Source organism: Oncorhynchus gorbuscha, linkage group LG18 (assembly GCF_021184085.1).
Source record: "Oncorhynchus gorbuscha isolate QuinsamMale2020 ecotype Even-year linkage group LG18, OgorEven_v1.0, whole genome shotgun sequence".
Classification (NCBI taxonomy): domain Eukaryota; kingdom Metazoa; phylum Chordata; class Actinopteri; order Salmoniformes; family Salmonidae; genus Oncorhynchus; species Oncorhynchus gorbuscha.
Genome location: NC_060190.1, coordinates 83,273,024 through 83,297,186, shown reverse-complemented (window position 1 = coordinate 83,297,186; position 24,163 = coordinate 83,273,024). Strand labels below are relative to the sequence as shown.

General features: G+C 43.8%; 1 protein-coding gene across 2 annotated transcripts in view; it reads left to right on the top strand.

Moving 5' to 3' along the window:
- The window catches only part of LOC124002646 (probable E3 ubiquitin-protein ligase makorin-2), a 52,345-nt gene extending 29,702 nt beyond the window's left edge, over window positions 1-22,643 (top strand). For both annotated transcript variants that reach the window (XM_046310231.1, XM_046310232.1), the window contains 2 exons: window positions 5,466-5,610; window positions 21,310-22,643. In XM_046310231.1, coding sequence (XP_046166187.1) covers window positions 5,466-5,610; window positions 21,310-21,468 — 304 coding nt within the window. In that variant the 3' untranslated portion in view covers window positions 21,469-22,643. The remainder of the gene's footprint in view (window positions 1-5,465; window positions 5,611-21,309) is intronic.
- Window positions 22,644-24,163: the final 1,520 nt, after the last annotated feature.

Genomic DNA, 24,163 nt, shown 5'->3' with positions numbered 1-24,163 from the left:
GTTTTTTTAATCTTTTCTTTTTTTTTCACCTTTATTTAATCTTTATTTAACTAGGCAAGTCAGTTAAGAACACATTCTTACTTTCAATGACGGCCTAGGAACGGTGTGTTAACTGCCTCGTTCAGGGGCAGAACGGCAGATTTTCACTTTGTCAGCTCGGGGGATCCAATCTTGCAACCTCACAGTTAACTAGTCCAACTCAATAACCACCTGCCTCTTGTTGCACTCCACAAGCAGACTGCCTGTTACGCGAATGCAGTAAGCCAAGGTAAGTTGCTAGCTAGCATTAAACTTATCTTATAAAAAACAATCAATCAATCATGATCACTAGTTGATGATATTACTAGATATTATCTAGCGTGTCATGCAGTGCGTATAATCTGACTGAGCATACAAGCATACAAGTATCTAAGTATCTGACTGAACGGTGGTAGGCAGAAGCAGGCGCGTAAACATACATTCAAACAGCATTTTCGTGCGTTTTGCCAGCAGCTCTTCGTTGTGCGTCAAGCATTGCGCTGTTTATGACTTCAAGCATATCAACTCTCGAGATGAGGCTGGTGTAACCAAAGTGAAATGGCTGGCTAGTTAGCGTGCGCTAATAGCGTTTCAAACGTCACTCGTTCGCTGAGCCTTGGAGTGGTTGTTTGCTCATAGAAGAACAACGTAATACCAGCTAACCTCATGGTGGAACAACATAATACCAGCTAACCTCATGGTGGAACAACATAATACCAGCTAACCTCATGGTGGAACAACATAATACCAGCTAACCTCATGGTGGAACAACGCAATACCAGCTAACCTCCTGGTGGAACAACATAATACCAGCTAACCTCAGAACCAAATAATACCAGCTAACCTCATGGTGGAACAACATAATACCAGCTAACCTCCTGGTGGAACAACATAATACCAGCTAACCTCATGGTGGAACAACATAATACCAGCTAACCTCATAGTAGAACAACATAATACCAGCTAACCTCATGGTGGAACAACATAATACCAGCTAACCTCATGGTGGAACAACATAATACCAGCTAACCTCATGGTGGAACAACGTAATACCAGCTAACCTCATGGTGGAACAACATAATACCAGCTAACCTCATGGTGGAACAACATAATACCAGCTAACCTCATGGTGGAACAACGTAATACCAGCTAACCTCATGGTGGAACAACATAATACCAGCTAACCTCATGGTGGAACAACATAATACCAGCTAACCTCATGGTGGAACAACATAATACCAGCTAACCTCATGGTGGAACAACGCAATACCAGCTAACCTCCTGGTGGAACAACATAATACCAGCTAACCTCAGAACCAAATAATACCAGCTAACCTCATGGTGGAACAACATAATACCAGCTAACCTCCTGGTGGAACAACATAATACCAGCTAACCTCATGGTGGAACAACATAATACCAGCTAACCTCATGGTGGAACAACATAATACCAGCTAACCTCATGGTGGAACAACATAATACCAGCTAACCTCATGGTGGAACAACATAATACCAGCTAACCTCATAGTAGAACAACATAATACCAGCTAACCTCATGGTGGAACAACATAATACCAGCTAACCTCATGGTGGAACAACATAATACCAGCTAACCTCATGGTGGAACAACGTAATACCAGCTAACCTCATGGTGGAACAACATAATACCAGCTAACCTCATGGTGGAACAACATAATACCAGCTAACCTCATGGTGGAACAACGTAATACCAGCTAACCTCATGGTGGAACAACGTAATACCAGCTAACCTCATGGTGGAACAACATAATACCAGCTAACCTCATGGTGGAACAACATAATACCAGCTAACCTCATAGTAGAACAACGTACTACCAGCTAACCTCATGGTGGAACAACATAATACCAGCTAACCTCATGGTGGAACAACATAATACCAGCTAACCTCATGGTGGAACAACATAATACCAGCTAACCTCATGGTGGAACAACATAATACCAGCTAACCTCATGGTGGAACAACATAATACCAGCTAACCTCATGGTGGAACAACGTAATACCAGCTAACCTCATGGTGGAACAACGTAATACCAGCTAACCTCATGGTGGAACAACATAATACCAGCTAACCTCATAGTAGAACAACGTAATACCAGCTAACCTCATGGTAGAACAACATAATACCAGCTAACCTCAGAACCAAATAATACCAGCTAACCTCATGGTGGAACAACATAATAACAGCTAACCTCATAGTAGAACAACGTAATACCAGCTAACCTCATAGTAGAACAACGGAATACCAGCTAACCTCATAGTAGAACAACGTAATACCAGCTAACCTCAGAACAACATGATACCAGCTAACCTCATGGTGGAACAACATAATACCAGCTAACCTCATGGTGGAACAACGTAATACCATCTAACCTCAGAACCAAATAATACCTGCTAACCTCATAGTATAACAACATATTACCAGCTAACCTCATAGTAGAACAACATAATACCTGCTAACCTCATGGTGGAACAACATAATACCAGCTAACCTCATAGTAGAACAACATAATACCAGCTAACCTCATGGTGGAACAACATAATACCAGCTAACCTCATAGTAGAACAACATAATACCTGCTAACCTCATGGTGGAACAACATAATACCAGCTAACCTCATAGTAGAACAATATAATACCTGCTAACCTCATGGTGGAACAACATAATACCAGCTAACCTCCTGGTGGAACAACATAATACCAGCTAACCTCATAGTAGAACAACATAATACCAGCTAACCTCATAGTAGAACAACATAATACCTGCTAACCTCATGGTGGAACAACATAATACCAGCTAACCTCATAGTAGAACAACATAATACCAGCTAACCTCATGGTGGAACAACGTAATACCATCTAACCTCAGAACCAAATAATACCTGCTAACCTCATAGTATAACAACATATTACCAGCTAACCTCATAGTAGAACAACATAATACCTGCTAACCTCATGGTGGAACAACATAATACCAGCTAACCTCATAGTGGAACAACATAATACCAGCTAACCTCATAGTAGAACAACATAATACCAGCTAACCTCATAGTAGAACAACATAATACCAGCTAACCTCATAGTAGAACAATATAATACCTGCTAACCTCATGGTGGAACAACATAATACCAGCTAACCTCATAGTAGAACAACATAATACCAGCTAACCTCATGGTGGAACAACGTAATACCATCTAACCTCAGAACCAAATAATACCTGCTAACCTCATAGTATAACAACATATTACCAGCTAACCTCATAGTAGAACAACATAATACCTGCTAACCTCATGGTGGAACAACATAATACCAGCTAACCTCATAGTGGAACAACATAATACCAGCTAACCTCATAGTAGAACAACATAATACCAGCTAACCTCATAGTAGAACAACATAATACCAGCTAACCTCATAGTAGAACAATATAATACCTGCTAACCTCATGGTGGAACAACATAATACCAGCTAACCTCATAGTAGAACAACATAATACCAGCTAACCTCATAGTAGAACAACATAATACCAGCTAACCTCATGGTGGAACAACGTAATACCATCTAACCTCAGAACCAAATAATACCTGCTAACCTCATAGTATAACAACATATTACCAGCTAACCTCATAGTAGAACAACATAATACCTGCTAACCTCATGGTGGAACAACATAATACCAGCTAACCTCATAGTAGAACAATATAATACCTGCTAACCTCATGGTGGAACAACATAATACCAGCTAACCTCATAGTAGAACAACATAATACCAGCTAACCTCATAGTAGAACAACGTAATACCATCTAACCTCAGAACCAAATAATACCTGCTAACCTCATAGTATAACAACATATTACCAGCTAACCTCATAGTAGAACAACATAATACCTGCTAACCTCATGGTGGAACAACATAATACCAGCTAACCTCATAGTAGAACAATATAATACCTGCTAACCTCATGGTGGAACAACATAATACCAGCTAACCTCATAGTAGAACAACATAATACCAGCTAACCTCATAGTAGAACAACGTAATACCAGCTAACCTCATGGTGGAACAACGTAATACCTGCTAACCTCCTTCCATCAGCAAGGGCATTGAAGATGAAACGTGGCTGGGTGTTTCAGCATAACAATGATCCCAAGCACACCGCACGGGCAAGGAAGGAGTGGCTTCGTAAAAGCATTTCAAGGTCCTGGAGTGGCCTAGCCAGTCTCCAGATCTCAACCCCATAGAAAATCTTTGGAGGGAGTTGAAAGTGCGTGTTGCCCAGCAACAGCCCCAAAACATCACTGCTCTAGAGGAGATCTGCATGGAGGAATGGGCCAAAATACAAGCAACAGTGTGTGAAAACCTTGTGAAGACTTACAGAAAACATTTGACCTGTCTTTGCCAACAAAGGGTATATAACAAAGTATTGAGAAACTTTTGTTATTGACCAAATACTTATTTACCACCATAATTTGCAAATCAATTAATTAAAAATCCTACAATGTGATTTTCTGGAATTTTTTTTTTCTCATTTTGTCTGTCATAGTTGAAGTGTACCTATGATGAAAATTACAGGCCTCATCTTTTTAAGTGGGAGAACTTGCACAATTGGTGGCTGACTAAATACTTTTTTGCCCCACTGTATATACTGTATTCTATACTATCATTTGAAGCTTAGTCTATGCCGCTCTGACATTGCTCATCCATATATTATATGTTCTTATTCCATTCCTTACTTAGATTTGTGTTTGAGGTATTTGTTGTGGAATTGTTAGATATTACTTGTTAGATATTGCTGCACTGTCAGAACTAGAAGCACAAGCATGTCACTACACTCGCAATAACTTCTGCTAACCATGTGTATGTGACCAATGTAATTTTATTTTAATTTATTGACTTCATGGACCTTGTTTCTTAGGCTACATATGTTAATAAGGGTTATTTTTAGCACTTTTCTGGGTTGCTTGATTGTTTTGAATGTTTTACTGGGAAGCTTATCAGAGGTAGACTGTTATGTTATTTACATTGGAGTTGATAGTGAGCTACATAAAGTGGTCTTCCTACTATTGCACACCGCCTCAGTGCTAACAGTGTAACTCTGGTTCATAGGATCATGATTAATGCTTACAATAGCTGTAGGATAAACAGAGGTATTCCATGCAATTAGGGGCACACAAATTGTGTTTCTTACATTGTGTTTGTCAATGCCCCTAGGATCATGTAAATTTGATGCAGCCTTATGATGGCTCATTGTCATGGTACGGATTAACTGAGCTGGTTTTGGATCATTGAAAAGTCATCGTCTTCCTTCTGCAGTTAGCCATACAAATACTTTGACCAGGGTGCTGGTCCCTAACTCTAACCCTGCCCAGTGTCCTGTTCTCTCCTGTCCTGTTGTCTTCCTTCTGTAGTAAGAAGGCGTGTAAGTACTTTGACCAGGGTCGGGGAACCTGTCCGTTTGGAGGGAAGTGTTTCTACATGCATGCTTACCCTGACGGAACGCGGGCCGAGCCGGACAAACCCCGCAAGCAGCTGGGCTCTGAGGGGAACGTTAGGGTAAGGCGCATCACTACTACTATCATTACTCAATGACTGTTCTGATATAGACATCACTACTGCTATCATTACTCAATGACTGTTCTGATATAGACATCACTACTGCTATCATTACTCAATGACTCTGCTCTGATTTAGACTCCACTACTACTATCATTACTCAATGACTGTTCTGATTTAGACTTCACTACTACTATCATTACTCAATGACTCTGCTCTGATTTAGACTTCACTACTACTATCATTACTCAATGACTGTTCTGATTTAGACTTCACTACTGCTATCATTACTCAATGACTGTTCTGATTTAGACTTCACTACTACTATCATTACTCAATGACTGTTCTGATATAGACTTCACTACTACTATCATTACTCAATGACTCTGCTCTGATTTAGACTTCACTACTACTATCATTACTCAATGACTGTTCTGATTTAGACTTCACTACTACTATCATTACTCAATGACTGTTCTGATTTAGACTTCACTACTACTATCATTACTCAATGACTCTGCTCTGATTTAGACTTCACTACTACTATCATTACTCAATGACTGTTCTGATTTAGACTTCACTACTACTATCATTACTCAATGACTGTTCTGATTTAGACTTCACTACTACTATCATTACTCAATGACTCTGTTCTGACAACACTATCACCACTTGGTTCGATACTGAGACCAAAACGGTTGCGTTTGTGATCGTTTTTTCTTTGGCAGTGTGACACAATTTTAATTGCTCGCCAGAGTCGCCAGGGTCCAAGGGAAAACATGTACCTGGTCATGGTTCGTTTTTGTTTCACAATTAGCTTTTTTTTATTATCATGATTTTTTCAAACAGTAATGTTTAATTGACCTAAAAAATAAGCCAGCATTCTGAAGTGGCAACAACCGCATGGGAATGTCCCTTTCTGTTTGTGTGCAGTGTGCGTAGGGCCTATATGTCTACCACTGTGTAGCTGCTAGCAATACTAATGATAGCCTAATAGTCTTTGAGTAGAAGGAAAGGCAATTTAAAAGGTAACTACAAAGTATCATATGCCTACCTGGCAGAATCATGATTATGTGCATCAATCAAGTGGCCATTTGTTTTGAAAACTCAGTCACAAGTGCACTGCAGACATACTGTAGGTGGCCTGTCCATCTTCCCCTAAAGTACATTTGAATTAAATCGCCGAAATTATGTAGCCGAATTATCAGACTGTCTATACAGACATCAAATCAAATCAAATTTTATTTGTCACATACACATGGTTAGCAGATGTTAAATGCGAGTGTAGCGAAATGCTTGTGCTTCTAGTTCCGACAATGCAGTGATAACCAACAAGTAATCTAACTAACAATTCCAAAACTACTGTCTTATACACAGTGTAAGGGGATAAGGAACATGTACATAAGGATATATGAATGAGTGATGGTACAGAGCAGCATACAGTAGATGGTATCGAGTACAGTATATACATATGAGATGAGTGTGTAGACAAAGTAAACAAAGTGGCATAGTTAAAGTGGCTAGTGATACATGTGTTACATAAGGATGCAGTCGATGATGTAGAGTACAGTATATACATATGCATATGAGATGAATAATGTAGGGTAAGTAACATTATATAAGGTAGCATTGTTTAAAGTGGCTAGTGATATATTTACATCATTTCCCATCAATTCCCATTATTGAAATGGCTGGAGTTGGGTCAGTGTCAATGACAGTGTGTTGGCAGCAGCCACTCAATGTTAGTGGTGGCTGTTTAACAGTCTGATGGCCTTGAGATAGAAGCTGTTTTTCAGTCTCTCGGTCCCAGCTTTGATGCACCTGTACTGACCTCGCCTTCTGGATGATAGCGGGGTGAACAGGCAGTGGTTCGGGTGGTTGATGTCCTTGATGATCTTTATGGCCTTCCTGTAACAACGGGTGGTGTAGGTGTCCTGGAGGGCAGGTAGTTTGCCCCCGGTGATGCGTTGTGCAGTCCTCACTACCCTCTGGAGAGCCTTATGGTTGAGGGCAGAGCAGTTGCCGTACCAGGCGGTGATACAGCCCGCCAGGATGCTCTCGATTGTGCATCTGTAGAAGTTTGTGAGTGCTTTTGGTGACAAGCCGAATTTCTTCAGCCTCCTGAGGTTGAATAGGCGCTGCTGCGCCTTCTTCAGGACGCTGTCAGTGTGAGTGGACCAATTCAGTTTGTCTGTGATGTGTATGCCGAGGAACTTAAAACTAGCTACCCTCTCCACTACTGTTCCATCGATGTGGATAGGGGGGTGTTCCCTCTGCTGTTTCCTGAAGTCCACAATCATCTCCTTAGTTTTGTTGACGTTGAGTGTGAGGTTATTTTCCTGACACCACACTCCGAGGGCCCTCACCTCCTCCCTGTAGGCCGTCTCGTCGTTGTTGGTAATCAAGCCTACCACTGTTGTGTCGTCCGCAAACTTGATGATTGAGTTGGAGGCGTGCGTGGCCACGCAGTCGTGGGTGAACAGGGAGTACAGGAGAGGGCTCAGAACGCACCCTTGTGGGGCCCCCGTGTTGAGGATCAGCGGGGAGGAGATGTTGTTGCCTACCCTCACCACCTGGGGGCGGCCCGTCAGGAAGTCCAGTACCCAGTTGCACAGGGCGGGGTCGAGACCCAGGGTCTCGAGCTTGATGACGAGCTTGGAGGGTACTATGGTGTTGAATGCCGAGCTGTAGTCGGTGAACAGCATTCTCACATAGGTATTCCTCTTGTCCAGGTGGGTTAGGGCAGTGTGCAGTGTGGTTGAGATTGCATCGTCTGTGCAGTGTGGTTGAGATTGCATCGTCTGTGGACCTATTTGGGCGGTAAGCAAATTGGAGTGGGTCTAAGGTGTCAGGTAGGGTGGAGGTGATATGGTCCTTGACTAGTCTCTCAAAGCACTTCATGATGACGGAAGTGAGTGCTACGGGGCGGTAGTCGTTTAGCTCAGTTACCTTAGCTTTCTTGGGAACAGGAACAATGGTGGCCCTCTTGAAGCATGTGGGAACAGCAGACTGGTATAGGGATTGATTGAATATGTCCGTAAACACACCGGCCAGCTGGTCTGCGCATGCTCTGAGGGCGCGGCTGGGGATGCCGTCTGGGCCTGCAGCCTTGCGAGGGTTAACACGTTTAAATGTCTTACTCACCTCGGCTGCAGTGAAGGAGAGACCGCATGTTTCCGTTGCAGGCCGTGTCAGTGGCACTGTATTGTCCTCAAAGCGGGCAAAAAAGTTATTTAGTCTGCCTGGGACCAAGACATCCTGGTCCGTGACTGGGCTGGATTTCATCTTGTAGTCCGTCATTGACTGTAGACCCTGCCACATGCCTCTTGTGTCTGAGCCATTGAATTGAGATTCCACTTTGTCTCTGTACTGACGCTTAGCTTGTTTAATAGCCTTGCGGAGTTAGGCTATTAATGTAATAATAATGTAATCATTCAGAATAGGCTACTATACCATGATTTAGCCACAGAGAATCATTAGCTTCTTTAAAAGGAATACGCTGTGGATTGTTTTAAATTGCATTGCCTACAGTCGGAAGGGCCCACAATTTTTGGAGTTACGTCGGCCAGTGAAGAGGCCCAGCCAGGCATTTCGCAATATTTCATCATAGTTTGGAAAGCAAATAGCTATTACTGTGAAGAATGAGAAACACTGTCTTTTGCAGTTATTCAAATTCTAGACTTAATTGACTGAACAGTATAGCCTGTCTTATTGGCTATACAGCAGAGCGATTTATCCTTATCCCCGGTGAGTGCACATATTGACTCTTTATCATTGTTGGGTCAGTACCACTTAAATGTGTTTTTGTACATAAAGTGAATTAGAATTGCATTAAATGAGTTTATAAAATGCCAAGCAACATACAATGCATTCGGAGAATATTCAGACCATTTACATAATTTTCAATAATACTCAGACCCTTTAGTCAGTACTTTGTTGAAGCACCTTTGGCAGCAATTACAGCCTTGGCTATGATGCTACAAGCTTGGCACACCTGTATTTGGAGAGTTTCTCCCATTCTTCTCTGCAGATCTTCTCAAGCTCCCTCAGGTTGGGTGGGGAGTGTCGCTACCCAGCTAATTTCAGGCCTCTCCAGAGATGTTCATGTCTGGGCTCTGGCTGGGTCACTCAAGGACATTCAGACACTTGTCCCGAAGCCACAATCTTGGATTCATCAGACCAGAGAATGTTTCTCATGGTCTGAGAGTCCTTTAGGTGCCTTTTGGCAAACTCCAACAGGGATGTTATGTGCCTTTTTACTGAGGAGTGTCTTCCGTATGGCCACTCGACCATAAAGACCTGATAGGTGGAGTGCTGCAGAGATGGTTGTCCTTCTGGAAGGTTCTTCCATCTCCACAGAGGAACTCTGGAGCTCTGTCAGAGTGACCATCGGGTTCTTGGTCACCTCCCTGAGCAAGGCCCTTCTCCCCTGATTGCTCAGTTTGGCCGGGCGGCCAGCTATAGGAAGAGTCTTGGTGGTTCCAAATTTCTTCCATTTAAGAATGATTAAGGTCACTGTGTTCTAGGGGACCTTCAATGCTGCAAAAAGTGTAGTACCTTTCCCCAGATCTGTGCCTCGACACAATCCTTTCTCGTAAGTTCTACGGACAATTCCGTTGACCTCATGGCTTGGTTTTTGCTCTGGCATGCACTGTGTCATGACTCTCCTGTGAGGATCTAAAGGATCAGGTTACAGTGTATCAGCTCTACACAACTCTCTGTCTCTCCCACAGAGGGGGAGATGGATTGGGATGGGGGTTTTATGACACCTCACGCCCATTTGTAAATTGTAAGGCAGCAGATGATTCCTTTATGCTCTAGCATAGGCAACTAGAATGTCTTTGTGCCTTTATGTAGAGTTTACAGCCCAAAACAACCACATCAAACTGTAGTGAAACGCCAAATGGATCTACCTCCTGGTCCTCTTCCCCTGCCTTACCCACCAATTGTAGAGACAGACATGACCACGCCTACTGAAATACCGGATTGGGCAACGTCACCAGAAGATGACTCAAGCCAACCAACTACTGAACAAGACTGGTGTCAGGAAGAACCACCCTCTGCCTCAAGTGACACCTCTGAATGGGAACAGCTGTTAGACTCATTGCTGATAGAGTAAGGGCACTGTCATAAACTGATTTTTTAAAATGTATTTATTTATTTCACCTTTATTTAACCAGGTAGGCTAGTTGAGAACAAGTTCTCATTTGCAACTGCGACCTGGCCAAAATAAAGCATAGCAGTGTGAACAGACAACACAGAGTTACACATGGAGTAAACAATTAACAAGTCAATAACACAGTAGAAAAAAATGGGCAGTTTATATACAATGTGTGCAAAAGGCATGAGGAGGTAGGCGAATAATACAATTTTGCAGATTAACACTGGAGTGATAAATGATCAGATGGTCATGTACAGGTAGAGATATTGGTGTGCAAAAGAGCAGAAAAGTAAATAAATAAAAAAACAGTATAAAAACAGTATGGGGATGAGGTAGGTGAAAATGGGTGGGCTATTTACCAATAGACTATGTACAGCTGCAGCGATCGGTTAGCTGCTCGGATAGCTGATGTTTGAAGTTGGTGAGGGAGATAAAAGTCTCCAACTTCAGCGATTTTTGCAGTTCGTTCCAGTCACAGGCAGCAGAGTACTGGAACGAAAGGCGGCCAAATGAGGTGTTGGCTTTAGGGATGATCAGTGAGATACACCTGCTGGAGTGCGTGCTACGGATGGGTGTTGCCATCGTGACCAGTGAACTGAGATAAGGCGGAGCTTTACCTAGCATGGACTTGTAGATGACCTGGAGCCAGTGGGTCTGGCGACGAATATGTAGTGAGGGTCAGCCGACTAGAGCATACAAGTCGCAGTGGTGGGTGGTATAAGGTGCTTTAGTGACAAAACGGATGGCACTGTGATAGACTGCATCCAGTTTGCTGAGTAGAGTGTTGGAAGCCATTTTGTAGATGACATCGCCAAAGTCGAGGATCGGTAGGATAGTCAGTTTTACTAGGGTAAGCTTGGCGGCGTGAGTGAAGGAGGCTTTGTTGCGGAATAGAAAGCCGACTCTTGATTTGATTTTCGATTGGAGATGTTTGATGTGAGTCTGGAAGGAGAGTTTGCAGTCTAGCCAGACACCTAGGTACTTATAGGTGCCCATATATGAACTGTTGTTAATGTGTGGGCAAGCAGCTGTGTGTCCTCCAAGTTTGTAGAGGTGAGGACACTCACGTGACCTCGAGTGAGAGATAAAAAGGTATATATAGAGAAACTGCCGATACTTCGGCGCTGACTTCTTGAATTCTGAATTCATTTAGACAACCATTTGACTTTGGGTAATTGGCACCTGACTCAAATTACTTAAAGATTCTAACTTGTTGGATCTAAGAAGTGTCTCTCCGATATACCGTTTAACTATTGAACAGCTGTCCTGTCGCCTGCGGCCTTGGTGCGTGTAAACTGACGCAAATTACATCCAGAGAAAGTCTCAGTAACTTAACCTCTCGATTGAGCTCATTACCTCACCCTCGTTGCATGGCACGGACGCTGCGGTAGTTCAACGGGACTGAGAGTCACTCTAGTTCTTTAGTTGATCCCCTGCTTATACCTATGGTTATCCGAATTGACCCTGTCGCCTGCGGCCTTGGTGCGTGTATACTGACGCAAATTACATCCAGAGAAAGTCTCAGAAACTTAACCTCTCGATTGAGCTCAGTACTTCGCCCTCGTCGCGTGGCACAGACTCTTTGATATTCCAGTGGGGCAGGGAATCACCATCGGGTTCTCTCATCCAGTCCAAACTTGAATCTCTAAATTTAGTAAAGCACCGACTCCAATTCAGCCCCTCTCAGCCAGTAGAGGGGAGTCGCTACCTAACTAAATTCTTAAAAGATCTCTGACCGACTGCAACACCGCTCCTGAGCTCGTGGGTCTCCCTGTCATCTTTTAAAGGTAATTAAGTTGAAATATTATATTTTATTAGAGATAAGTGTTATCATTGTACCAGGCATTATAGAGCATTAAGGCATTTGCATGTTTTTGAGTAACGCTGTGCGTAACCAAGTAACAAATTGTGTATTTTGAAGTGTGTTTGATTGTAAAAGACAAAAAACAGTGTTTCCAAAAATAAACGGTAGTCAAATCAAATCCAATTTATTTATACAGCCCTTCGTACATCAGCTGATATCTCAAAGTGCTGTACAGAAACCCAGCCTAAAACCCCAAACAGCAAGCAATGCAGGTGTAGAAGCATGGTGGCTAGGAAAAACTCCCTAGAAAGGCCAAAACCTAGGAAGAAACCTATAGAGGAACCAGGCTATGTGAGGTGACCAGTCCTCTTCTGGCTGTGCCGGGTGGAGATTATAACAGAACATGGCCAAGATGTTCAAATGTTCATAAATGACCAGCATGGTCGAATAATAACAAGGCAGAACAGTTGAAACTGGAGCAGCAGCACAGTCAGGTGGACCGGGGACAGCAAGGAGTCATCATGTCAGGTAGTCCTGGGGCACGGTCCTAGGGCTCAGGTCCTCCGAGAGAGAGAAAGAAAGAGAGAATTAGAGAGAGCATATGTGGGGTGGCCCATCCTCTTCTGGCTGTGCCGGGTGGAGATTATAACAGAACATGGCCAAGATGTTCAAATGTTCATAAATGACCAGCATGGTCGAATAATAGTCAGGCAGAACAGTTGAAACTGGAGCAGCAGCATGGCCAGGTGGACTGGGGACAGCAAGGAGTCATCATGTCAGGTAGTCCTGGGGCATGGTCCTAGGGCTCAGGTCCTCCGAGAGAGAGAAAGAAAGAAGGAGAGAATTAGAGAACGCACACTTAGATTCACACAGGACACCGAATAGGACAGGAGAAGTACTCCAGATATAACAAACTGACCCTAGCCCCCCGACACAAACTACTGCAGCATAAATACTGGAGGCTGAGACAGGAGGGGACAGGAGACACTGTGGCCCCATCCATATTTTGTCTCGAGTAAAACGCCCTCCCAAGACAGTTAACAGCACGGGAGATAACAACTCTGACACTCCCCTCTACCGGGACACTGGAAACGGAGACCAATACTCCATGACAAAGTGAGTTACCATTAACTTCTTGCGTCGAGCCATCCCGGATCCGGGATCGTGAATACAGCCTCAAGCTCATTACCATAACGCAACGTTAACTATTCATGAAAACGGAAATGAAATGAAATAAATATGCTAGCTCTCAAGCTTAGCCTTTTGTTAACAACACTGTCATCTCAGATTTTCAAAAATATGCTTCTCAACCATAGCAAAACAAGCACTTGTGTAACAGTATTGATAGCTAGCGTTAGCATTTAGCGTTAGCATTCAGCAGGCAACATTTTCACAAAAACCAGAAAACCATTCAAATAAAATAATTTACCTTTGAAGAACTTCGGATGTTTTCAATGAGGAGACTCTCAGTTAGATAGCAAATGTTCAGTTTTTCCTGAAAGATGATTTGTGCAGGAGAAATCGGTCCGTTTTCTGCGTCATGTTTGGCTACCAAAAAAAAAAAAGAATTCATTCATCAAAACGCCAAACTTTTTTCCACATTAACTCCATAATATCGACTGAAACATGGTAAACGTAGGCAAGCACCATGGTCTTGTAGCGGATGCGAGCTTCAACTGGAAGCCAGTGGAGAGAGCGGAGGAGCGGGGGTGACGTGAGAGAACTTGGGAAGGTTGAACACCAGACGGGCTGCGGCGTTCTGGATGAGTTGTAGGGGTTTAATGGCACAGGCAGGGAGCCCAGCCAACAGCGAGTTGCAGTAATCCAGACGGGAGATGACAAGTGCCTGGATTAGGACCTGCGCCGCTTCCTGTGTGAGGCAGGGTCGTACTCTGCGGATGTTGTAGAGCATGAACCTACAGGAACGGGCCACCGCCTTGATGTTAGTTGAGAACGACAGGGTGTTGTCCAGGATCACGCCAAGGTTCTTAGCGCTCTGGGAGGAGGACACAATGGAGTTGTCAACCGTGATGGCGAGCTCATGGAACGGGCAGTCCTTCCCTGTGAGGAAGAGAAGCTGCGTCTTGCCGAGGTTCAGCTTGAGGTGGTGATCCGTCATCCACACTGATATGTCTGCCAGACATGCAGAGATGCGATTCGCCACCTGGTCATCAGAAGGGGGAAAGGAGAAGATTAATTGTGTGTCGTCTGCATAGCAATGATAGGAGAGACCATGTGAGGTTATGACAGAGCCAAGTGACTTGGTGTATAGCGAGAATAGGAGAGGGCCTAGAACAGAGCCCTGGGGGACACCAGTGGTGAGAGCGCGTGGTGAGGAGACAGATTCTCGCCACGCCACCTGGTAGGAGCGACCTGTCAGGTAGGACGCAATCCAAGCGTGGGCCGCGCCGGAGATGCCCAACTCGGAGAGGGTGGAGAGGAGGATCTGATGGTTCACAGTATCGAAGGCAGCCGATAGGTCTAGAAGGATGAGAGCAGAGGAGAGAGAGTTAGCTTTAGCGGTGCGGAGCGCCTCCGTGATACAGAGAAGAGCAGTCTCAGTTGAATGACTAGTCTTGAAACCTGACTGATTTGGATCAAGAAGGTCATTCTGAGAGAGATAGCGGCAGAGCTGGCCAAGGACGGCACGTTCAAGAGTTTTGGAGAGAAAAGAAAGAAGGGATACTGGTCTGTAGTTGTTGACATCGGAGGGATCGAGTGTAGGTTTTTTCAGAAGGGGTGCAACTCTCGCTCTCTTGAAGACGGAAGGGACGTAGCCAGCGGTCAGGGATGAGTTGATGAGCGAGGTGAGGTAAAGGAGAAGGTCTCCGGAAATGGTCTGGAGAAGAGAGGAGGGGATAGGGTCAAGCGGGCAGGTTGTTGGACGGCCGGCCGTCACAAGACGCTAGATTTCATCTGGAGAGAGAGGGGAGAAAGAGGTCAGAGCACAGGGTAGGGCAGTGTGAGCAGAACCAGCGGTGTCGTTTGACTTAGCAAATGAGGATCGGATGTCGTCAACCTTCTTTTCAAAATGGTTGACGAAGTCATCTGCAGAGAGGGAGGACGGGGGGGGAGGAGGATTCAGGAGGGAGGAGAAGGTGGCAAAGAGCTTCCTAGGGTTAGAGGCAGAAGCTTGGAATTTAGAGTGGTAGAAAGTGGCTTTAGCAGCAGAGACCGAAGAGGAAAATGTAGAGAGGAGGGAGCGAAAGGATGCCAGGTCCGCAGGGAGGCGAGTTTTCCTCCATTTCCACTCGGCTGCCCGGAGCCCTGTTCTGTGAGCTCGCAATGAGTCGTCGAGCCACGGAGCGGGAGGGGAGGACCGAGCCGGCCTGGAGGATAGGGGGCATAGAGAGTCAAAGGATGCAGAAAGGGAGGAGAGAAGGGTTGGGGTGAGGAGGCAGAATCAGGAGATAGGTTGGAGAAGGTTTGAGCAGAGGGAAGAGATGATAGGATGGAAGAGGAGAGAGTAGCGGGGGAGAGAGAGCGAAGGTTGGGACGGCGCGATACCATCCGAGTAGGGGCAGTGTGGGAAGTGTTGGATGAGAGCGAGAGGGAAAAGGATACAAGGTAGTGGTCGGAGACTTGGAGGGGAGTTGCAATGAGGTTAGTGGAAGAACAGCATCTAGTAAAGATGAGGTCGAGCGTATTGCCTGCCTTGTGAGTAGGGGTGGAAAGAAGGAGGCAGAGAGGAATGAGTCAAAGGTAGACGTGGGGAGGTTAAAGTCGCCCAGAACTGTGAGAGGTGAGCCGTCCTCAGGAAAGGAGCTTATCAAGGCATCAAGCTCATTGATGAACTCTCCGAGGGAACCTGGAGGGCGATAAATGATAAGGATGTTAAGCTTGAAAGGGCTGGTAACTGTGACAGCATGGAATTCAAAGGAGGCGATAGACAGATGGGTAAGGGGAGAAAGAGAGAATGACCACTTGGGAGAGATGAGGATCCCGGTGCCACCACCCCGCTGACCAGAAGCTCTCGGGGTGTGCGAGAACACGTGGGCGGACGAAGAGAGAGCAGTAGGAGTGGCAGTGTTATCTGTGGTGATCCATGTTTCCGTCAGTGCCAAGAAGTCGAGGGACTGGAACCTTCTATAGAGAGGTGTGTGCCTTTCCAAATCATCAACATCTCAAGGATGATCAATGGAAACAAGATGCACCTGAGCTCAATTTCATCCCATAGCAAAGGGTCTGAATACTTATCTAAATATGTTTATTTTATTTTGAATAAATTTGCATACATTTCTAAGCCTGTTTTCGCTTTTTCATTATGGGTTATTGTGTGTAGATGTAAGTCGCTCTGGATAAGAGCGTCTGCTAAATGACTTAAATGTAAAAATGTAAATGTAGATTGAGGGGGGAAAACATATTTGGTCCATTTTAGAATAAGACTAATGTAACAAAATGTGGTAAAAGGGAAGTGGTCTGAATACTTTCTGAATGTACTATACCTGATATAGCCTAGGACTACTCTACACCACTACTTACTCAGCCAACAGTGGTTAAGTTATATTATTAGGCTCAATTATGACTATCCAATCTAATCATCACATTAGTAATAGTAGGCTTTCTTAGTCTGCAAATGTGATGATAGATGCATGGAATGCTTTATTATAAAGGTGCAATTTTATGGGTTAATGACTGCTCTGATAAGACTATCACCACTACATTTTCATTTTTATTTAACTCGGCAAGTCGGTTAAGAACAAATTCTTATTTACAATGACTGCCTACCGGGGAACAGTGGATTAACTGCCTTGTTCAGGGACAGAATGACAGATTTTTACCTTGTCGGGGCTTCGATCCAACAACCTTTCGGTTACTGGCCCAACGCTCTAAACACTAGGTCATTTCTCCGAGATGGTCCCATTGCTAATACTGAACCTCTATACAACACTACCATGATGCTAATCCCAAATGGCGCTTAATCCCAAAATAGCACCGACAGGGGGCTGCCTTGCTTCTAGTCCTAAGGAAACTGCATTATTTTGTTTATTTATGTATTATTTCTTACATTGTTAGCCCATAAATCTTAAGTATTAACACATACAGCCGTGAAGAACTATTGGATATCAGAGTAACGTCAATTTACCAGCACCACGACCAGGAATACGACTTTCCCACCCAGGGCATTTGCACCGATTCCAGAGGCTGACCCAAAACAACGTCACCAGAGAAGAGGTAGAGGGAGCAGTCTTCAGGTCAAACTTCGGAGGCGTGCAAACCACCCACCGCTTCTGAGTATATTATTCGCTAATGTCCAGTCTCTAGACGAAATTAGGGCATGGCTTGCTTTCCAGAGAGACATCAGGGATTGTAACTTCCTCTGAATCACGGAAACATGGCTCTCCCGAGATATACTATCGGAGTCCGGTGGTGGCTGGTGTGTTTACGGACATATTCAATCGCTGTCCACACGTACTTTGAGATGGCCACCATTGTTCCTGTACCCTAGAAGGCAAAGATAACTGACTACCGCCAACTTAATGACAACCGCCAATTAGTACTCAATTCTGTCATCATGAAGTGCTTTGAGAGTCAACGATCATATCACCTCCACCTTACCGGTCACTCTAGACCCACTTCAATTTGCTTACCACCCCAATAGGTCCACAGACGATGCAATCGCCATCACACTGCACATTTCCCTATCTATCCCACCTGGACAAGAATAATACCTATAATGCTGTTCATTGACTACAGCTCAGCATTCAACACCATGGTACCCTCCAAGCTCATCTTTAAGCTTGAGGCCCTGTGTCTCAACCCCGCCCTGTGCAATTCGGTCCTGGACTTCCTGGCGGGCCGTCCCCAGGTGTTGAAGGTAGGAAACAACACACGCCTCCAACTCAATCATCAAGTTTGCAGACAACAACAGTAGTTGGCTTGATTACCAACAATGACGAGACCGCCTACAGGGAGGAGGTGAGGGCTCTCGGGGTGTGGTGTCAGGAAAACAACCTCTCATTTAACGTCAACAAAACAAAGGAGATGATCGTGGACTTCAGGAAACAGCAGAGGGAGCAGCCCCCTATCCACATTAACGGGACCGCTATCACGGACAAACAGACAGTGTGGTGAAGGCTCAACAGCGTCTCTCCAACCTCAGGAGGCTGAAGAAATTTGGCTTGTCATCTAGAACTTTCACAAACTTTTACAGGTGCACAACTGTATCACAGCCTGGTAGGGAAACTGCACCGCCCTCAACCGCAGTGCTCTCCAGAGGTTGGTGCGGTCTGCACAAAGCATCACAGAGGGCAAACTGCCTTCCCTCCAGGACACCTATAGCACCCGATGTCACAGGAAGGCCAAAAAGATCAAGGACCACAACCACCCGAGCCAGTGCCTGTTCACCCCACTACCATCCAGAAGGTGAGGTCTGTACAGGTGCATCAAAGCTGGGACCGAGAGACTGAAAAACAGCTTCTATCTCAAGGCCATCAGACTTTTAAATAGTCATCACTAACAGAGGCTGCTGCCTACATACAGACATGAAATAATTGGGTACTTTAATAAATCAATCACTAGTCACTTTAGTGCCACTTTAATAATGTTTACATATCTTGCATTACTCATCTCCATATGTATATACTGTATTTTATACCACCTATTGCACATTGCCTTTGCCGCTCAGTCATTGCTCATCCATATATTTATATGTATATATTCTTATTCCATTCCTTTAGATTTGTGTGAATTAGGTATTTGTTGTGGAATAGTTGGATTACAGGTCAGATATTGCTGCACTGTCGGAACTAGAAGCTCGAGCATTTTGCTTGACTCACAATAACATCTGCTAACCATGTGTATGTGACCAATAACATCTGCTAACCATGTGACCAATAACATCTGCTAACCATGTGACCAATAACATATGCTAACCATGTGACCAATAACATCTGCTAACCATGTGACCAATAATGTCTCCTAACCATGTGTATGTGACCAATACAATACTGAAACTCTATGCAACACTACCATGATGCAATTTAAATAAATAAAAATTATTGAACATTTATTTAACTAGGTAAGTAAGTTAAGAACACATTATTATTTACAATGATGGCCTACCAAAAGGCAAAATGCCTCCTGCGGGGACAGGCAAAAAAATAAACGTCCTCTCACTGTCAACTGCGTTTATTGTCAGCAAACTTAACATGTGTAAATATTTGTATGAACATAAGATTCAACAACTGAGACATAAACTGAACAAGTTCCACAGACATGGAATCATGTGTCCCAGACATAGTAATCACACCTGTGGGGAAACGAGCATTCTTCTTACCAAACCACATGACCTTTGTTTTGGAGGTGTTCAGAACAAGGTTAAGGGTAGAGACAGCTTGTTAGACACTAAGAAATCTTTATTGTTAAGCATTTAACCCAAAATCCGGGGAGGGTCCAGCTGAGTATAAGACTGTATCATCTGCATATAAATGGATGAGAGAGCTTTCTACTGCCTGCGCTATGTTGTTGATGTAAATTGAGAAGAGTGTGGGGCCTAGGATGGAGCCTTGGGGTACTCCTTTGGTGACAGGCAGTGGCTGAGACTGCAGATTTTCTGACTTTACACACCACTCTTTGAGAGAGGTAGTTAGCAAACCAGGCCAAAGCCCCCTCAGAGACACCAATACTCCTTAGCCGGCCCACAAGAATGGTCTACCGTATCAAAAGCTTTGGCCAGGTCAATAAAATAGCAGCACAACATTGCTAATACTGAACCTCTATACAACACTACTTAAATGTAAATGTAAATGATGCTAAAACTGAGCCTCTATACAACACTACCATGATGCTAAAACTGAGCCTCTATACAACACTACCATGATGCTAATACTGAGCCTCTATACAACACTACCATGATGCTAATACTGAGCCTCTATACAACACTACCATGATGCTAATACTGAGCCTCTATACAACACTACCATGATGCTAATACTGAGCCTCTATACAACACTACCATGATGCTAATACTGAGCCTCTATACAACACTACCATGATGCTAAAAGCCTCTGATGCTAATACTGAGCCTCTATACAACACTACCATGATGCTAATACTGAACCTCTATACAACACTACCATGATGCTAATACTGAACCTCTATACAACACTACCATGATGCTAATACTGAGCCTCTATACAACACTACCATGATGCTAATACTGAGCCTCTATACAACACTACCATGATGCTAATACTGAATACAACACTACCATGATGCTAATACTGAACCTCTATACAACACTACCATGATGCTAATACTGAACCTCCATACAACACTACCATGATGCTAATACTGAACCTCTATACAACACTAATATATATATGATATATACCATGATGCTAATACTGAGCCACTACCATGATTTTATTTTTATTTATTTAAACTTTATATAACTAGGCAAGTCAGTCAAGAACAATGACTGCCTACACCGGCCAAACCCTAACCTGGACGACGCTGGGCCAACTTTGCATCCCCCTATGGTACCCTCAATCACGGCCGGTTGTGATACACCCTGAAATCGAACCAGGGTCTTTAGTGGTGCCTCTAGCACTGATATACATTGCGTTGGACCGCTGTGCCTCTAGCCCTTATATACATTGCCTTGGACCGCTGCGCCACTCGGGGGCCCACTGCTAATACTGAACCTCTATACAACACTAACATGATGCTAATACTAAACTGGTACAAAAATTAAAGTAGTTGGTGTGATTTCTCCTGTGTTGTCTTGTAGTTCCTGAACTCTGTCCGCCTGTGGGACTTCATCGAGGAGCGCGAGCAGCGCAGTGTTGCCCAGCCGCAGGAAGATGAGGTCAGCGAACTGAGAGAACTCTTCATGCAGATGTCTGGTTCAGGAGGGGAGGAGAGCAGTGCAGTGTCTGCCCAGCCCTGAGCCCTCAACCTGGGGCCCTAACTACCCGTTATCCAGGCCTAGCCCCAGCACTCTGACCAACGGCTCATATCAAAATGCAAACATACATACGACACTGGACAATAAAATGTACTCACTAGTAAGCCTTTCATGTTGATGGTTTCAGGCTTTTTTAAAATGATATTTTTACTCATGGTACATTTGTGTGGAAAATAACATAGTAAATCTGTACATAGAGCTGTAATGGTTCTGTTAGAGAAGCTGCTATATTTTCTGGATATGTTTTAGATCATTTATCTCTGGATGGCTTTTTATATGAATGGGGTAGACATCTATAGAATGAACCATAAGGTCATGGTTTTCAAGTACAGTGAAATGCCTTTACTTTCTTTTCATTGGATCTATAGAATCAGTTTGAGGTTGTATAGATAGATCAGACAGCCTCTCAGCCAGACCACAACATGTGTTACAGTTAGGTCACATATAGACATTTTTAAAAGAAACAAAACGTGGAATTCAAATCAATGCACCCAGGGGCTCTATTCACGCTGGATTGCTGAAGTGATAGGAATTACCTTCAATTTCGATTGAGCCGACATATTCAGTGTTCACTGTGAATGCGGTCTCTGCTGACGCAGTAACATTGGCTTTAAATTTAAATCCTGCTGTAACGCTGAACTTCCACAATACGGATTGAATAGAGCCCCAAGTCTGTTATACTCGTTGTCCATGAAGGTATGGTGTGTTCATTTAGAGGCTTTTACATTTACGTTGCAACTAGTTCTATAGGAACTATTTAGTGTTGATGGATGCTCACATTATGAGGTTTAGTGACTTTATCCTTTTAATGGTATAAAATGATGTTGACCTTATTATCCTACATCATTCATCTATAGTAAGAGAATAAAGCAGACCCTGGGTGATCTATCAGTCAGCCTGTAGAGGTGCAGAGGAATGAGCTCCTACCAGTAGTCGTCTCTATTATCTAATGTATTGAGTGAAGCTGCCTGGGGAGACTAAACTATAGTGTTTAGATAATATTATACTACGGTGTTTAATGTATATTCTATGGGAAATCAGAATCACTATGTTGGCTTTTATTTATCCAATTTCTTTTCAGTTTGAATGATTATTTCCAAAAAGAAATTCAATAGCAGCAGTCCATTCATTCAATAAAGAAAATGTTTGACAGCAGAGTAATATGAGTGTTATTTCAGCTCCCTTTAACATAGGGGTTAATGTATAGATTGAGGCCAGACAATATAGTACTGCTTTATATCCTGCGGTTCACAACCCTGGTTGTACGGCTGGAATGGTGTGGGTGGGCGTGTCGTAGTTCTTGACGATAGCATGCTATTCACCTGCTAATTGTTCTGGGTGGAGATCTAAGAAATGAAGGTGTTGCTATAGTAATGCTATATTCGAACCTTGACTTAATTCCCCCTACGCGCGAGGAAACCAAGAATACGGTGGAGCGAACCTTCCGTTTCCAAGTGGGAAAAGCATCTCCTTTTTCCTGATAGAAATAGCATTCTCCATGCACTGTAATTTATAAATTGATGAGATCTATTGATAAGAGCTAGGTAAATGAGTCATCTGTTTGGAGAAGGGGTTTGTAAATACACATTCATTGTTTTACATTAGTTTTCCTTATGATCCGTAGAGATGAATGTGAAACCAGTTATATGGAAGCAAACTGAAAGTCCTATCAACATGACATGTAGTGTGACTCCTTTTCCATAGTGAAGTAGGCTATACATAGCTGTGTCGTTATTCACGAGTTTAATTGTGTGCCCTCAATTTGCTTGGTTGAATTTTGGAGACCCAAGCTAATGGCTTCTATAGGGCTGAACCCAAGCTATAGGCTTCTGTTGGGCTGAACCCAAGCTATAGTCTGCTGGGGGCTGAACCCAAGCTATAGTCTTCTGTAGGGCTGAACTCTAGCTCTTGTTTCTTCTGAACCCAAGGGTTTCTAGGGCTGAACCCAAGCTATAGTTTCTTCTGAACCCAAGCTATAGGGGGCTGAACCCAAGCTAGCTATAGGTTTCTATAGGGCTGAACCCAATAGGTTTCTATAGGGCTGAACCCAAGCTTCTATAGGGCTGAACCCAAGCTATAGGTTTCTATAGGGCTGAACCCAAGCTATAGGTTTCTATAGGGCTGAACCCAAGCTATAGGTTTCTATAGGGCTGAACCCAAGCTATAGGTTTCTATAGGGCTGAACCCAAGGTTTCTATAGGGCTGAACCCAAGCTTAGGTTTCTATAGGGCTGAACCCAAGCTATAGGTTTCTATAGGGCTGAACCCAAGCTATAGGTTTCTATAGGGGGCTGAACCCAAGCTATAGGTTTCTATAGGGCTGAACCCAAGCTGAACCCAAGCTATAGGTTTCTATAGGGCTGAACCCAAGCTATAGGTTTCTATAGGGCTGAACCCAAGCTATAGGTTTCTATAGGGCTGAACCCAAGCTATAGGTTTCTATAGGGCTGAACCCAAGCTATAGGTTTCTATAACCCAAGGGTTTCTGAACCCAAGCTATAGGTTTCTATAGGGCTGAACCCAAGCTATAGGTTTCTATAGGGCTGAACCCAAGCTATAGGTGAACCCAAGCTATAGGTTTCTATAGGGCTGAACCCAAGCTATAGGTTTCTATAGGGCTGAACCCAAGCTATAGGTTTCTATAGGGCTGAACCCAAGCTATAGGTTTCTATAGGGCT